We start from the raw sequence: 18,837 nt of genomic DNA on the forward strand, positions 1-18,837 counted from the left end.
TGTTTTGTTATTAGTTTAAGTATTTGCTATTGACTGTTCAAATGCGGAGTTTTGCGCAGCGCAGAGTAACACGTCGTGTGTGTGAGAGGGGAACAGGGTCACATCACAGGAGAGCGAACTGCCTGTCAGAAATCATAGCACGTCAGCTGTCTTAACCGCAGCTTGTGTACTGCATCATCACGGTGTCTGTCACGCGACTCCCTTGCCCTTTCGGGCTTGAACTGATGGTAAAACTAACGGCTTTATTAACTGTCTTGATATTTACTTTGAAAGCTTGAAGCTCGCATTTATGGTAAGGGGCGTTACATTTCCGATGCGTGCTTGTGGTGTTCGGCCAATCACAATGCACTGGGTCAGCTGGCCAATCAGAACAGACTGCGCTCGTCAAAGGAGGGGGCTTCGTTGAAAACTACTTGTTTGAGAGAGGCGGGGCATAGAAGATCTACAATAATGTACAGTATTTGAAAAAGAATGTGTTTTTTGAACATTAAAGCATGTCAACATATTCTGTTACACCAAATACACAAAATAATGATCTTTAAAATAGCATCATATAACCCCTTTAGCATACATTCCTGGTCATATTGTGATTGATTCATTGATGCACACGTTTTTCCAAAGAAAATAAAATGAAATATCTGGCTCTATCTGTAAAGGCAATGTCACCAAGTCCTCTTATTTCTCAACTATTTTTAGACTTTAATGGTTAACTTTGGCAGGTAAAGTGCTATCACTTTTACAGTTGTTTGGTGAATTTTTCATTTCAATAGGAATCCACAAGATTGGGATTTTGACATGAGGGTGAAAGATTTTTCAACGGGATCAAGTTGGTCACATGGATTCATTACGTTGACCAACAGAAAGCTGCTTGGTTTGAAAGTGACTGGTGTGAGCTCTGTTTCATACATTCCTACACTTGACAATAGACTTTTTTGGCCACAAAATTGTGGCGGACGATACAGCAAAATCTCTAATGATTGACTATCACCGTCATCACAATATTGGTAAACCACCCAACCCTACCGCACATTCAGCTGCTGATAGACGCAATAACACCACTATGTACCAATAAGCATATTTTCCATTGACCATTTATTGACTATTATATTACAGTAGAGGTTTTACCACAAACATTTTTGATGCTTTTCAATGAAGGCGGTCTTGCTAGCTACTCAAGCCTGGTTGGGAGAATAACAGACCAACATATAAGGCACAGCTCAGGTGATTGGCTCAAAAAGAAACAAATGCATCTGAGACTGTGTAACTATGCAGCAAAGATGGCAGCACACAGGTCATATATTTCCCAGGCGGCATGTGCCAGACGAGCATAAAAGTATAGAAAAGAACACATAGCTCTTTCCAGGACTATTAGACCTTCTTGGATACTACAAAGTGTAACATTCAGGAAGATCAGTCAGAGTGTAAGAAGACAGCTGCGAAGGGTAACTGTAGCATCATTAATATAGCATTATCAAGATTTAACTGTGAGGCACGAATCCCTTTAGCTCAAAGTTGACGTGATTGATGGAAGTAATTACCACAAGGAGTTGCATTTAGATCTTCCAAATGGAGGGAGTGTTGAGGGATACACCATCTGAGAGAATCAAAAGGATAAGCACTCTCCTCCTTACTGTCATGCCAAAATATTCACTTCTCCTGCATGGTTTCTTTCCTGCCTTTTATGTCAGCCATACACAAAAACAAACTTTTATTTGTGAGCTCTGGCAACAGTCAACATGCCACAGACATTTACAATGCACCATCTAATTTCAAAAGCATTTGCAGTGCATTCCCCTTTTTGACCAGGTGACGTATCTGTGCTTTTAACCACTTTAAAGTCAACATACCCATGACAGGCCATGATTAAGGGTGCCGCTCTAATACGGTCTTCTAAAAAGCTTCTTAAGATAGCGCTGATCTAATTACTGTCTGAACGCTCCAAAAAACTTCTATTGAAATAATGAACTCCTTCTTGTAGTTTAGAAAGCTTCTTTTAACATTTTAGAGAAATCTAGCAGAATGGTCTACTGAGCAGATTTACATTTCACTGTGGTCTTTCAGGCATATGCAATTAAATGTTGGCGGTTTCACCAAGGCCTGTCTGGAACTTCAGCACCTCAACAGACACGGAAAGGTAAACGCTTTCACAAAGAATCTAGCACATTGTGCTGGTATCAGGTGATTTATTTAAGCCAAGCTTTGAGATCATGAGCCTCCTGGAGGAACAAAGCGCTCAACAGGTGAGAGAATCACTGGTTTAAGAACACAGCAAGGAGACCTAGAATAACTGGATAAAGGATTAATCTCAAATGGCAGTTGCTGAGCTAGTGCGGGTCGCCCAGATGCTTTTGCAGTCAGATGGTGTACAAAATCTACCAGCAGGAGCTAATGAGGCCATGCTAACCAGACAAACCATGACCCTTTAATGCAGAGGAGGACACTGTCTATTGGTCTAAGCCAGGGGTAGGCAAGTTCGGTCCTAGAGCCGCAGTCCTGCAGAGTTCAGCTCCAACCCTGAAAACAAAACTCACCTGCCTACAGCCTTAGTAATCCTGAAGACACTGATTAGCTTGTTCAGGTGTGTTTGATTAGGGTTGGAGCTGAACTCTGCAGGACTGCGGCTCTCTAGGACCGAACTTGCCTACCCCTGGTATAAGCAAAGGACAAATGAGTGAATCTCAGAAATAAAGACATTATTTTCATGCAAATTAAGTAAATTTTTTTTAAAGAAATTAAATTCAGTACAATGACATGTACTTAAAGGATTAGTTCACTTCTAGAATAAAAATTTCCTGATTATTTACTCACCCCCACGTTATCCAAGATGTGCATGTCTTCCTTTCTTCAGTCGAAAAGAAATTAAAGTTTTTGAGGAAAACATTCCAGGATTTTTCTCCATATAGTGGATTTCAATGGGACCCAACACGTTGAAGGTCCAAATTGCAATTTCAATGCAGCTTCAAAGAGCTCTACACAATCCCCGCCGAGGAATAAGGGTCTTGTCTAGGGCTGCGTGATAAATCAAAATGGAATAGAGATTGCGATTCGACAGAAGCTGCGATTGTCATGCGTATCTTTCAGTGAAGCACAGTTCTGTGATCAGCAGTAAATCTCCATCCAAAGGCCAGAGGGCGCTCTCGCGCTGAAACTCCAAATACATCCTCGCAGAAGAAACCCAGAATTGCTGCAGCTGAATAAACAGAAGATTCAACTGCTTTCATTGATTCCACGTGACTAATAAACACACGACTACGGCAATATACGGTTTAGACTACAATGCCGGCTGTTCTGACTCAAAGACTGTAAGTACGTTTTTTATATTTAACGAGTTTTTATTATTATAATTTTCATTAAACTAAAGTATATTTATAATGCAATGCCTTTATCACTGCTTAAATACTATGAAATGTTGCGTGCCTTATTCTGTGTAAGAAGCCACATCATCTCACAGAAGGATTTATTTTAAACACTCGACTGATGTTATAAAGGGAGTTTGGAGTAAAAATATGTTATTAAATGTGGTATTTTCACATGCTTTCCGATGGAGCAGCATTTACTTCACAGAGCTGTAGTTCACTGAGAAGCTATGCAAACAGCTGTCATTATCGCGAACGATTTCTTCGATTTCAGAATCGCGCAATAAAATCGTCTGCGATTTTTTTGTGTAACTTGTCAGTGAACTACAGCTATGTGTAGTAAATTCTGCTCCATCTGAAAGCACGTGATGATGATTTCCTGCTGATTACAGAACCGGCTTTTTTAACAAAATGCGCATAACAATCGCATTCGATTAATCGTGCAGCCCTAGTCTTGTCTAGCAAAATGATTGGTCATTTTCTAAAAAAAATACAAATTTATATACTTTTTAACCACAAATGCTCATCTTGCACTATAGCTCTACGATGCATGTCCAACTTCATGCATTACGTAATCACATTGGAAAGGTCACACGCAGTTAGTTCTTCATACGTACTCCAGTTCAATAAGGTAGGGTAGGGCGAAGAACTCCATCTGATTTCCTCTTCCAACTTCAATCAAAATCAGGCAACATCATTGTTTTACCTTTTTTACCTGTATAGGGTGTTTGACTTTCTTTGCACATTCGCTTAGTAAACACTGTGTTGGTATTTCCGCCTACATAACGCGTGACCTTTCCAACGTGACTATGTAATGTGTAAAGTTGAGCTAGTCCAAGACGAGCATTTGTGGTTAAAAAGTATATAAATAGTTTTTTTTTGAAAATGACTAATCATTTTGCTAGACAAGACCCTTATTCCTCGGCGGGGATTGTGAAGAGCTCTTTGAAGCTGCATTGAAACTGCAATTTGGACCTTCAACCCGTTGGCTCCCTTTGAAGTCCATTATATGGAGAAAAATGGCTGGAATGTTTTCCTCAAAAACCTTAATTTATTTTCAAATGAAGAAAAAGACATGAATTTTGGATGACATGGGGGTGAGTAAATTATCAGGAAACTTTTATGCTGGAAGTTAACATTCTTTAAAACTTAAATGTTAAATATTTTTTATAATATTTATTTCATTACAGTGGGACACTTACAACTAAACAACTGGAGGGAAATAACTGCTTGAATTAATAATAATAAAAAAGTTGTCAAAAAAATAGTGTCAGAATGCAAAAACAACAACAACAGGAATATATATGAGGGAAAGTGAAATATGACCTAGGCATTCCGTTACTCTTTCCCCCTCAAGGTTTTCGATCCTGTTCAGGTGATGGATGTCACAGGTCAGGTGATGGGTGACTGAAAAAGAAGACGTCTCTCAACATTTGGGCTCCTCCAGGCTGAAACCTTAGAAATATCCCAAACTGACCATGTGAAATTCTTGAGGTCATTAAAATCTCCATCCAAAGTGAGAGAGGCCACTTACAGGGACTCAGCTCTGCTCTGCTCACTCAGCTGCAAGAGAAGAAACTGCACTGTTTTCTTATAAAATCATTATACAGAGGTATCGCATCAATATCATTGCTTGTGTCGATTTGTTGTTGTCTAGGGAGGTTGAGTACTTGCTCTAGTCTCGGGAGAGAATACAAGCCACTGTACAGTACAGAAGAATAATGAGCCTTTTGTAATTACTCTTAAGGTAAGTGGGTATTTTGTCACGAGCCCCTCACATTCCATAAGCACAGCAACTTGAGCCAGCACTGTCCCTGTGCCAGTGAACATGGCGGGAAAAAAATACAAATGAATGCTCAACCTCACAAACAGAGAGATTCATTATCTCCAAGTGTTGTCTGGTGTTATTTAAAGACTGAAGAGCGATACATTGTTAGCACGGCAATTCAGCAACCCAGCTAGAATAGAAAAACAACAAGAAACACTAAATGTAGCTGACCTGTTCTTCGAACTGACAGTTTTCTTTGTCCGTGAGTATTACCCGTGAGCCCTAAGATCAGTGGTGACAGCGGGGGACCAAGGGAGTCCACCTCTTTCCCAGAATGTTCCCTGAACCTTGCGTGAGCTTAGGGAAGAAGAATGCCATAAAATTTATGCGGTAATTAAGATCTCTTCCTGCTCAATGACAAGTCCCGTAGCCAAGTAATGTAAATACAGCCTGGAGCACAGCCAAGCTGTCACTGATGCAGAAACTCAAACTGAGGGGTATGCTGCACCCCTGATCAGACGGGCAACATCTGAGAGCCGCCTCGGAAAGGTTATGCCCACAGGCTATGAATTACCAAATGCTATGAAAACCAGATGAAACTCAGAATGATCACGAAAAGAACAGATTCACAGAGTCAACAAAGAGTGATCAAACCTTTCTGACATAAGATCTGATGGGCTCTCAACTAAAACGAGTGAATTATCTTAATTTTTAAGAGGTGAGAATTTTTGGCCAGTCTCTTTAGGCACAGTGTTGCTTTTAGTCTATACAATGAAAGTCAATGGGGTCCAGTGTCTTACATAATATGGACAAAAAAAACTGAAATATTAACTAGTCATGCAGGTTTAGAACAACATGAGAGTCAGTAAATGGTGTCAATTTTCATTTCTGGTTTAACTACCCCTTTATCTATGAACATGTTGGACTACGTTTGACAACCAGAAAGGGTCCAAATACTTAAAAGTTGTATCATTTAAAACAATGGTTCTGGTTCGCAACCTTTTTGACTTGAAGGCTCCTCTGTTGTCAAACAAAATATTCAAAGGCTCCTCATATGACAAAACTTTTTATTAACAGAAACTTGGAGTGACAATACATTAACCCCAATTATTTTGTGCTTCCTCAAGTTTTAAGAACTATATGCTCTTTAATAAAACAATAGTTGGGAAATTTGAAAAATAATACATATTTTGTTTAGATCTTGATTTTATGTGTTTTTAGCATTTTAATTAGGTTTGATACCTTTTAATACAACATAATTTAAATAAGTCACCCTGCGGCCCCTTATAAGTAGCTGAGGGCCCCTGGTAGAGATCTACTGATTTAAACCTTTAACAAAATTTTTTGTAAAATGTTTTGCATTTGCAAAGGTGTGTTTGGAGTTCTTTAAAGGGGTCATATGATGCAATTTCAATTTTTCCTTTCTCTTTGGAGTGGTACAAGCTCTTGGTGCATAAAGAAGATCTGTAAAGTTGCAAAGACTAAAGTCTCAAATCCAAAGAGATATTCTTTATAAAAGTTAAGAGTCAGTCACACCTACCTAAAACGGCTCGTTCTAACACGCCCCCACATATCTACATCACTATGTGGGAAGATTTGCATAACGCCGCCCAGGCGTAACTTTTATTCTCTCTGTAGTATTGTTGTTGTATGTTTCACTGTACACTGCCACCATGTCGTGATGGCACTGTGTGATTTGTTGTGAAAGCGAAACTACTTTGTTTCACCTTCCAAAAGAGGACGATATCTGCTTTGTCATGCCTGGAGCTGATCCGTGCTGGTTGCTGAGGAAATACTACAACTTTGCGCTGTGGATCGCCGGATCGGCTTTCACCATGGACGAAGCGGAGTCCAGCCCGGAGTCATCACATGTCCTTCCGGACGCTCCTTTGTCGAAATCGCCAGTCGCGCCGTTCTCAAGCCTACCCGCCTCTGCTCACTCTAACCCTCCGGCCATTCCTCACTCTAGCCCCCAGCCTCTGCTCACTGTAGGCCACCGCCGCAGCTCACTCTAGGTCACCGTGTGTGACGCTGTGTTTCGTTGTGAAAGTGAAACTACTTTCTTTGGCCTTCCAAAAATGGACACGATTAGAAATCAGTGGTTAAGTTGTATTTACAACACTGTTCCAGAACACTTCAACCCAAATATTCAGATGTGTGCAGCACATTTTATGGAGGACCGTTTCCTGATCCTGGGAGAGTAGACTACAATGCCGGCTGTTCTGACTCAAAGACTGTAAGTACGTGTTTTATATTTAAAGAGATTTTAGAGATTTAAAGCGAGTTTTTTGGGCAGTGTAGAGTAGGGCTTGTTGTTTGTCATTTCTCCGATCACAAATGCAGACATGGTTTTATGTTTACGCGGCGCAATGCAACGCAACGTGTAAAAAGACAGTATAAATCATTATAATCCATAATTATGTCCCCACTGGATGCAACGAATGCCTCGTTTATGATGGGTTTTCATGTTTTTGAATCATCGCTCCGGCCTGACAGGGCATCATCACAGTATGGTGAGGGGCGTAACATTTCCGTCTCACGCTTGAGGTATTCGGCCATTCACAACGCACTGGATAGCTGGCCAATCACAGCACACCTCGCTTTTTTAGAACGATGAGCTTTGTAAAAATTTACGCATTTCAGAAAGGCGGGGCACAGAGGATAAACAATAATGTACAGCATGGAAAATAATGTGTTTTTTTAACCTTAAACCGCATATACACATTTCATTACACCAAATACACAAAATAATGTTCTTTTTAGCAGCATCATAGGACCCCTTTAAAGTAAATACCACTTGATTTTGATATTTCCTAATGCAGTAACAATCATATATTTTAACAGTGAATATTTTTGGGGGCCACTGTACCTGGTAACTCAACAGAAAAAAAAAGAAAGCACATTCACTTATATTTGCCATGGTTTGAATGGTATGTTAACTCATTTACAGCTACAGAAGATTCTGGATGGGGGTTGTAGTTCACAATATCACTCTTATCAATTCTGGCTTCCTTTTTTACACCTCCACTGGTTAAACAAACACATGGAACACAAAGAACATTCATGCAGCCAAGTAAACACACAGAACATGCCATCACACATACATAAGTTTACGCATACTGAACATGAAGCTTGCTTTGTTCTAGCTCTGAAGGGTATTTGGCCATGTAATCCTAAGCAGTTTACACTGAGCACACATTCATCCATCTTTCTTGTCAACTTACAGGAGGCACCAGGCTTACCCTTTCTGCTCGTAGTTGATCTAGTATCTTAACAGTGCTCCTTGTGATAGAATTTCCTCCAACAGAAGTTCTCTTGTGATTATGTAACTCACCATCTCAGTTTTGATGTTTTCCATGCAGGACACATGTGATATGCCTTTACAGAACAGCTTTGTAGCCCTGACAAAAATACTAATAGCCTAGGTCATGAGAGGAACAGAGGCTTTGCATATGGAATGTAACTTTGGCTCAATTGTGTACTTAACATGCAAAAACTCTCACTTCCACCAACTTTCAGAGGTTCACAAAAGTGTAGATGGCACAGAGCTTACAAAAGCACAAGGGCTCAAGAAAGTATTTGCAGCCAATTATTGCTCAAATCTTTTCTGGAAAACAACCCTTAGTCCTGCAGAATAAGGACATGACTAGCACAAATATGTAATAACAAGGCTTCTTGACACATGAGTTTAAAAGCATTCTATTCAGATCAAAGACTTTGTAATTTCATAAATCCTGTCCTGGCTTTGGCTCAAAAATCCAAGACCATTGCACATACAGTGAAACTGAAGATATTATGATGAACTATGAACTATTATGATTGTTCTGTTTTTATTTGTCTCAACAGCAGTTATAATTCAAATTAGTGTGTTCAAAAGGTTTCACGTGTGAGCCTAAACAGACAAGTAAAAAAAATTTAAGGTAAAAAAATTTATTAAATTATTGTTACACTGTCACACCACAATTTTAGTACATTTTTCTGGCTTTTGTTCACCCCACACGACTTTGTTTTTCTGGACATGCTTTAAGGAATAATGTATTAATGATAAATTAATAAAAAGGAATTAATAATAAAAGATTATGCCAAACTATTTTATTTGCTTTTCAAAAATATAGGCATATTCTTGTAATTATTATTTTTTCTTTATTATATAATCATCACTCAAACATTGTTGATTTAATTGTATTAAAATATATTTGAATTGAGAAACTAAAATTATGCTCATCATAGAAGATGTTTTGTATGCGTGAATAGCATTTTAATGTTGTAAAAAAAAAATTATATATATATATATATATTCAGACTAAAAATGACATTGACCATCATTGACAATTATCAATGGCAATATAGAAACTGCAGCTTAATAAAACGAGAGGAAGCTTTTCAGCAATTGTCAAGATCTCAAATATGACAAGTGGGCCAACAGGCAAAAACACAGACAGACTGATCTTGGCCTGAGAGGATAACAGCAGTAATTACACAGTTGTGAAAGTAAGACTGATAACAGAAAGGATAACCGGGGGAGATCAAGCCTCTGTGTGTGTGCCTGTGCGTGAGGATGCTCAATATCACAATTGTGAAAATTAGTCAATAAATGAGCTTTGAAAACCCTTTCTCACCAACATGAAGCTTTCCCATTATCATGTTCAGCCCCCTAGAGAGAACACACAGGATCTGACCTCTGCACTCAACCTCCTGTCCTTCACACAGTCTTATAGCCTGAGATGTTAATGGCACTTTCACATTCAAAAATCATGCAACACAATTAATGTTAATTCTGTAGTTTTCAATTCAGCTCAAATCCTCATGGAACAAATCAAACAACCACCTCATTTTTGGAACCGATTTCAAAGTGGACTACAACTGTGCTTACGACATTGCAACTATACCAGACTTGTGCATACAGGGAATTTGGCAGTTGCACGAAAGACAACATCTTTTACATTTGTATCTGGTCAGTAAGCATTAGATTGCTTGACAAAACTGTAGTTGGGGGAAGGGTTCTGACCAAGGCCCCTTTGACAATCTATTGTCCAGAATCTGTAAAGCACTGAAAGCAGTCCCATTACCCAAAGGTCTACTGAATGGGCAATTAGCATGTCTTCTAACACTGACATTTCAGCCTCATTACCATCAGCCGTCCTAGTGAACACCACTAACTAGCAAACTTTCAAAAAACATTTCAGCAATCATCTCCCATCACAACACTAAACCAACTAGCAATTCCATTAGAATGGCACATCCATTCTCTAAACCACTCGTCTCCCCTAAGCTTGTGGGGTAGAAGGGCAAAATAAAAATAAATTTTAATAATGTCAGATCTAAAGGCTTGCAAGTGCATTGGAAGGGTTTTGAAAGTATAACAGTTATGCATGTGAAAATCACATGGAAACAGATTTCTCACAGATGCTTCTGAACCAAAACACTCTGCTTTTCAGAACAGCAAGTTATGTCACCATCACCTAGGTGAATCCTGTTATTTAATGAGAAATCAGCAGCTGTGAGCTGTGAATAACTAAAGATTGCAAGTTACAAGACTATAGCAGCAACTATAGTGCTTTAAGAACACTGGAATGTTTCACTGCTTCTATCAATCCAACATTTTCAAAAGTCGAGAGCCTGTTTTCTCTTTCTCCAGTATCACTCAGGAGTGTGTTTCCAATGCGGTCTCATTAGAAAATTTAACTATTTTATGAGATGGCAATTCCATATGAATTTGTACGATGTAATACATATGGATGTATACATATTTTTTAGGAAAAAAAACATAAGAATGATGGTCTACCCCTAAATAGCAGTGGGACATAAGCAGATACGAAAATGTACAAATGACATTGTAAGATTTTTATGAATTAGTTACCCATTCACCAAAACGTTAAATATAGTTAGTATCGCCATTGCCCGTATAACAACAGAACTTTCTGCTTAACTACTGCAGAATAAAGCATAGGCCTAATTGGAGAAATTAGCTAGGCATGGCTGTTCCCAAAACTGTATTAACTCTGTCGCACATGTGTTGTTTAAACCATGACACGTAACTGCCATTAATGACGTCACACAGGTGGTGTAGCAATAACTTCAGCTCATTAATTCATTCCAAATCAAATTCATGTTATTACTCCAAATAGCAACGTGGACTACTATTATTATTCTCCTTTCTTTTGCTTTTTTTATTTACACGTTTCAATATCATGACATACAATTAACTTCTAACCACAGGTCGAAGGCTGTAGCTGGTTTCGGGAAACACAGAATTGCCTACGACCAATTCACAGCCATGCAGCACTCATCACCACAGAACTCCTGCCTGTGAATGAAATTGTCTAATTTCACCTGCAGGTAGAAAATCAATTAAAAGTAAATAAGGTACAAAATTCCAGCCAAGGGAAACAATAATCAGCCTAAACTAATGAGAAAATTATTATTTTATGAGGCGGCAGTATGAAATGAAATAGTAAAATGTGATTCATACATAAACATGATCTTTAGAAAAAAAAGTAAGCATGAAGGTCCACCCCTAACACTAACCATCAGTGTAAGCAGATTGTAAGGAAATGTATGAATGAAATTGTGCAAATTCTTATAAATTAGCCACCAATTTGTCAAAATGTAAATGTTATGAACTCCCATGAAATTGTGTTATAAGCAGCACCATAATCATGTTGTCAAATCAAACGGTTAAGACTATTAGTGATATACAAAATATATTTTGTTATAAGAGAAATTACTGGTTTCAGTAAAATTATATTTTATTGTAATAAATTAGTTGAATTTAGTCAAATCCTTACAGTTTTTGACAGTAAACTAATGGAGAACCACACTTTCTCAAATAACCTGAAAAAGTTTCACTTCTTATTCATTCAGAGACCCTGTAGAATACAAACAACACACTTCCCTGACATTAAATTAACATGGCGAATACCACGAATATTAAAAAGATTTGCCACCTAATTCAAAGAAATGAACCAAAATAACAGACATACACCGACGCAAGAGTCTCCATAATAATTTTGAGGCATTTTGGCGGAAACTCTGGTTACCCTCGGGAAATTGGGGGTTCAGACAGTGTTCTAGTTAACCTTTACACATGATACGGGAAAGTTGTTTGTGTTTTAAATCCCGCATTCGTCCATTAAGCGGTTGCTGAAGGTTTTAAAGGATTAATGCCCCCGCCGAGAAGTTTCTTTGATCCGGACTCACCTGAGACACGAGCGGGATGAGTGTTTGCTCCACCGAGCGAGTTTGGATCTCCAGCCCGCAATCAAAGTTCCCACCGCCGCACGGAGACGAAGCCATTCCCGCCGATCCGACCCCACGAGCGCTCACCACAACACTGAGTTTGCTAGGAGTCTCAATGCTGCAAGCGCGTTTGGTTTAGTTTAAAAGATCCCTCCGTCTGTTCTCTACTATATTCCCCGCGCACTCGCTTCTGAGTAAAGGACTGTTCATCTACATGCAATATACCAAACTACAACCACAGGACTGACTGCTGCAGCCACTGGCGAGTCAGTAGTATGAGAGAGAGAGAGAGAGAGAGAGAGAGAGAGAGAGAGAGAGTGATCAGAGGCAGACTGAGGGACAGTGTCTCTGTCTCACTAAACTTTTCATTTTGAATGTCTGTTTATTACTGTTTTTGCCCTTTTCACTTTTACCTTAATATTTTGTCTTTCTTTTTCAATTATTCATGTTATTATAGACATTAGGTTTGTAGCTCTTAGAGCACATCTGTTAGTTTGATCTAGTGTAGCCTACTCAAAAGTGGACAATTAATACTAATATTAAATCATTAATAATATTAAAATGACAACATTACAATAATATTAAAATTATTACATTTGACAAAACTTAAGTGTATTGTTTTGTTTTACTTGCTAAAAATAAATGTATCAACCACAAAAACAAATTGATGAACATATTGTAATCTTTTGACATCCCTAGTTGTGCTACTTTTATTGTAGTACTTTTAGATGTATTATTATTTACTACATAAATATTATATTATATTATGACTATTATATTATATTAAAATAGAATATAAAAATTGTGATTGTAAATGTATTTTTTTTAAATGTTCTCATTAAGAAAATTATAAATAAATAAATATTTTTACATACCTGAAATTTGCTAAAAATAGACCCCAAAAACTTGCCATTTCCAAGTTTTTGTCCAATAAAATCTAATCACCTTTGCACAATCTGGCAACATTAAAAAAAATGTCAGCCCAATGTTCATTGCACACAAAAGTTGCAAAATGTTTGGTAATAAATGTGCAGTTATTTGTCGGCCCAATACAGCACATTTAACTGAAATCACTGAGAGCAGTTTGAATTGAGGGCTGCAGGGTTTCGCTGCCTAGCAAAAGTTTTTTGTAACACGATGTACATGCTGCAAATGTTATGATTTTAATTATTAATCCCATAACTAAGGTGCATAATGTAATTCCACACATCTCACACCAGCTCAACAACTGCTGCTGTGCATTTCAGTGGTGCTGCTGAAGCAACAATAGTCCATTTATTAAATGCTAATTGAAGTTACTAATCTCATCACAAATGCAGACCGTGCCCCAAATGTCTCAGCCTGTGATTTTCTCAGTCTCTTGCAATTAAAGAAAAAATACTTAAGCAAAACATGGTCCGGTCAAAGTGTCTGAATAATTTTTTTATCTCAAATTTTACTGGTAGTCCACTGTATGAAAAATTTTTGGGTTTAATATGTCACAGTTCACTTTATTTTGCTATCCTCACTTACATAAATGAACTATAGTGTCCTGCACCCACTAGTAAAAAAATATCAAAAATTATATCTGGTGTCTGAATATTTTTTGGTTTGACTGTAGCTCTCAAATCTATAATGAAAATGCCAGTTCCATAATCATATTTAGATTAAATTTGTTACATCCAGTATTATAAAAATTTCCAAAAGCCCTTATCAAGAACAGTATCAGTTCCAAACGCTTGAGACGTTTCCTAAAGTTTGAGTTCCTGTCGAGACAAAAACACTGTTGATGATTAATTGAACAGAATGACACAGGCCAAATCTCAGATGATGAAGAGAGAACAGATTGTTGGCCCAAACAGAGTTCCACCTGCCTGCCATAAACTAAACTAAACCCTGCATCTCTCACCGTGCATACGTGGCTGCAGTGACAGCCTCTGTTTGCAAACTTCTTATGAAGTATTGCCTTATCAGTTTGTAATGACATAAGGGAAAGTAAATAATGACAGAATTAAAATTTTTGGGTGAACATGCACTTTAAAATGCACATTTAAGTGCAATATTGTTGATTCCCAACACCAAAGTGATATTGAGTATCGATATTAGTAAAGTAAAAAAAAAAAAAACTATAAATATCTAAATGTCCTTTTCTAATTTCTAATTTTAATGAAATATCTGCTTTGGAAAAAATGTCTCTGATTGGGTGCTGCAGTATACATTTATTATTTTTTATAAAGAGGATGTTCCTTATACAGAGAATGTTCCTCAGTTTAGCAAATGAGCTCATTATGTGAAGCATAAGACACCTCGGCCAATATAAGATGCCTGACAGAGAAGAGAAATATAAATAATCTGTAAGCATATTCCCTCACTTCTGCAAGTGATACTAATAAGAATAAGTGCTGGTAGTACAGCAATGCACCCGTTTTTGTTTCAGACTTATTTATGATTTGTCGGAACACATCTGGAACACATCTGCTGGGAGGGAAAGTGTTTAAATGTGCCTTTCCAATGCATACTCCTTGGTACATACTCTCTTTCCCCTGTACGGGAAGAGTCATATCTCTCACACATATGACTGACAGAATATTTCATCTTCAAAGTTCACATTGCTCTGTCTGAACCCTTGAAAGTCCGCCATCTAGACACAAATGTATTGCAGAAATACATTCAAAATAAAAACATATCTCGTTATTTATGCCAGAAAAGGAGTGCAAATGACCCTGAATTGTCTTTTTTTTCTCCATTTAAATTGTGCTGAAAAGTATCAATAAAGCAACATTTATGTAATGTTCAATACTCTTAAAGTTTACAGCCTCAAATTAAGTGAATGCAACCTGCAAGCAATTTGAGTATAATGGAAATGTCAGGACAGTTAGGTCATGCCACAGTTGAGATTAATTGGAAAATACAGTATATGGAAGCACTATGTAGCTTTTATGGGCATCTATTATTCATCCGTTCATTTTAAAACGTGATTTTTGTGATCTGTCATTCGCAGACATGAGACGTGACTTATCTGCTATGATACTTTTTAAATAGCATTGCATGAGAGACATAATTTTGACTGACTGACAAACTGATCTGACTGAGAATTCAGAATTATAAGACAAACTCATAATTTTGAGAAAAATTTCAGATTTGCAAGATGTTAACTCAATTTCGAGAATTTTTTTTTTTAGATGTTAATTCACAATTGCAAGAAAAAAAGTCAGAATTGTGAGATAAAAATGTGCAATTACTATTTTCATTTTTATTCCATGCCACAAACAACTACAAAAAAAAAAAATGGATTATGAGATGTTAACTCAGATTTCTGAGAAAAAAAGTAAATGTAAATGCGAAATGTAATCGTGGAATTGTGAGATGTAAACTCTTCGGCTTCCATAGAAAAGTGACCTGGACATGTATGTGAAAGATTCACTTAACCCAGTGCAAAAATATTACAGTCCATAGCAATGTGTTGGTTAAAATAAAAAGATTAAAAGTCTACACTCATGAGCTAATAGTCCTCATCTTCATTTATATTACTGTGGTCAGGCATCACGTAGACAGACTTGCTCTTCTTCTTGCGGCCTTTGGCGTTCTCTAGCTCAGGTACTGATGTTAAAGACAGATAGGCGGCTATGCTGCTCCTCACACCGTAGCTCATCATGTTATCTTTGCAGTCCGCATTATCCAGCTCGTTTGGGCTCATCAGCTGTGACCTATTCATGCGGAGAAATACCAGTCACTCTATACAAGCTCAGCAAATGGAGGAAATGCTTAGCAGCATCTAAAAAGACAGAGACGTACTTATTCACTTTCTTCCAATCCAAGTTACGGCGCATTACCACAGGAGGCGCTTCCTGGGATGTGCTCTGGGCAGGGTTGGACAGAGCTAGACACGGAGCGCTGAGAACACAACATATACCATCCGATGAGTCTGAGGGAAACCAAAACACATTAGCATTAATGTATCACATACTCTTTCCACATTACAAGCAGAATATGAGAGTTTTGTCTTTAGCTCTCACCAGAGTAGTGATTGACCATGTCCTCCAGACATTGAAAGGTAAGCCGTGGGGAGATGTAGTACCAGCTATTAGTCAGACGGAATATTTTATAGTGCTTTATGGTCCTGTGTCTCACAGAGAGAGAATATACACCTGCATGGAACAGCACTTATGACTGCATTGTCTTTTTCACTTGCACTTGACACTTATTGCCGTAATGTGTGTGAATGGAAAACTTTCTGTGTTTAGTATGCAACAGTAGAAGACACTTCCAGGTACTTACCTCTTTCTCTCGGACTTTCTCTAATTAGGAATGATCCAACACCGTTACCAGGCAATGACAAAAGCTCTTCTGCCTTCTGTCTGCTAATCCCCTCAAACAGCCATCTTTAGAAACATAACATAGTAAAGAGGAAATGATGTTAACAACTGAAAACAATGACTTCACAATTCAGTATAAATGAAGGTCTTATATAAATAACAATGTTCTCCATAAATAAATGTTTGCTGGTGTTTCACATGATATGGTTTATAAACTGTATGCAATAAAATCAAAAGAAGTTCACTACTATTCAAAAGTTTTGGGTCAGCAACTTTTTTTTTTTCAAAGAAATTATTGGTATTCAGCAAGGACACATTAAGCAAAAATGACAGTAAAGACATTAATGATATTAAAAATGTTTCAAATAAATGCTGTAATTAAATGCTCTTTTTAAAACTTTCTATTAATCAAAGAATCCTGAAGAAATGTGTTATGTTTTCGACAAAAGCAGCACAACTGTATTCAACAATTGTAATAATAAAAAATATTTATTGAGCAGCAATTCATTATATTAGAGTGATTTCTGAAGGTTCATGTGACAATGAGGATTCATTTAATTTAATTAACATAGAAAATTATTTAAAATTGAAATGATATTTCACAATATTACTGTTTTACTGTATTTTGATCAAATAAATGCAGCCTTGCTGTGCATAAGAGATTTCTTTTGGAGAAAAAAAACCAAAAAAACTTACCTACCCCAAACTTTTGAATGGTAGTGTAAATAAAGCCTTTATAATATTCTGAAAGAGATTACAGGAAATTGTCTCTAGCGACATTTATGATTCGGTACTTATTGTATTATGTCCAGATGTTATTTTGAATTTGGGAATATATTTCTGGGATCATCATGAAACATACATCAATGAGGATAATTAGTCTAAAATTACCCATGATAAACCTTTGCCACATAATTACTTGGAATGTAATTCTCAGTTCCTGTTTGAAGAGAACGGACTTTCCACCAGCAACCCTCTCTGTAAAGCATTGACGAGTAAATAAATAGTCATTTTATGGGTTGCATGCGTATACATATATTAATTAAAATAAAAATGAAATATGCATTTCACAAACTGCTGATGCATTGTATATTAGCAGGCATTTATTGTTATATAGCATCAAACATGTTGTATTTCACCGAAAGAACACTTACTCGGAGAGACCTTTGAGTTTGTCCCCTATCCTAAAGATTGGTTCACTAATGTCTCGACATGGGTAATCAGTGAGCACCACAAGACTGTCACAGTCTGTAAATGTAGATGAACAAACAGTACAAATAATGTCAAAGACCCACGCTAATACACATTTAAGCAACAGACCTCCCATACAGCAGGTGACGAACCATAGCTTACCTTTAAACATTGTGTCAGAGTTGTTAGGCTCTGGGTTTGTCTTTTCCTGCCTCATCACATTGCCCATGATGGCCGTTTAGAGGCCGCAGCTCTACAGATGCTGGAATGTTAAAGGCACATTTCAGTATGTGTTCTGCATCTGATAGTCTAACAGCTAATGCAACAGCTGTTTAAATTTTGCAACTTCCTCTCAGCTAATGAGCTATCTCTACCAAAAAATAGAACAGGGAAGCTGCAGAGAGCCCAAGTCTACCACTATTTTCCACTTAACTTCTTCCTGACAATGTCAGTATTTAACTCGCATTTCTACAGTGCAAAATTGAACTTATTTTTTTATTTTTTATAAAACAATTTTTTTCATTGCTTTATTTTTTTCTGATCTTTTTATGGTTATTTATTTCTACCTTTTTAAAACATTTGTTAGATGTTTAAAACACATGGAAAAAATGCATTTAATTATAGCCATAAATTGCCTTGTTTGTTTGGGTCTCATCACTTAAAATGCCATTTTGCATCACAGGCCTATAACCAACCTCAACATTACGTCTGCATTTTGATATAAATGCATAGAAGTGGTATGTGCACATTTTTTACCGGAATGCACCAGCAAAAATATGGATAAAGTGTCTAACACACTGCCAAAATAATACTTTTAGAGTATAGTAGTGAAATATGTTTGTTTCCCCTCCATTTCTGCTGATTACTCAATGTGGAAAACTGATTTTATGCCCTTGGAGTTTTGAACAGATTAAAGAGCAGTTGTGTCTCTTTTCTAATGATTTCTTAAAGCATCATAATTGGATGAGCAGAAACAGAGGAGGATTAC

General features: G+C 37.3%; 2 protein-coding genes across 2 annotated transcripts in view; both read right to left on the bottom strand.

The window, feature by feature from the left end:
• LOC107556327 (alpha-catulin-like) overlaps positions 1 to 12,650 on the bottom strand; it is a 72,608-nt gene extending 59,958 nt beyond the window's left edge. Inside the window, exon 1 of the mRNA XM_016239410.1 lies at positions 12,325 to 12,650. Coding sequence (XP_016094896.1) covers positions 12,325 to 12,420 — 96 coding nt within the window. The 5' untranslated portion in view covers positions 12,421 to 12,650. The remainder of the gene's footprint in view (positions 1 to 12,324) is intronic.
• Positions 12,651 to 15,699: 3,049 nt separating this feature from the next.
• Positions 15,700 to 18,102, bottom strand: LOC107556331 (src-like-adapter). Its single transcript, XM_016239414.1, has 7 exons — positions 18,012 to 18,102; positions 17,813 to 17,906; positions 17,550 to 17,636; positions 16,621 to 16,724; positions 16,359 to 16,490; positions 16,138 to 16,267; positions 15,700 to 16,049 (listed from the first exon to the last, which is right to left on the bottom strand). The coding sequence occupies exons 1-7, from the start codon at positions 18,076 to 18,078 to the stop codon at positions 15,845 to 15,847; spliced, it is 819 nt and encodes a 272-aa protein (XP_016094900.1). The 5' UTR covers positions 18,079 to 18,102; the 3' UTR covers positions 15,700 to 15,844.
• Between the last annotated feature and the right edge of the window lie 735 nt (positions 18,103 to 18,837).

The sequence above is a fragment of the Sinocyclocheilus grahami genome, unplaced genomic scaffold (genome assembly GCF_001515645.1).
Source record: "Sinocyclocheilus grahami isolate Dianchi unplaced genomic scaffold, SAMN03320097.WGS_v1.1 scaffold565.1, whole genome shotgun sequence".
Taxonomy (NCBI): Eukaryota; Metazoa; Chordata; class Actinopteri; order Cypriniformes; family Cyprinidae; genus Sinocyclocheilus; species Sinocyclocheilus grahami.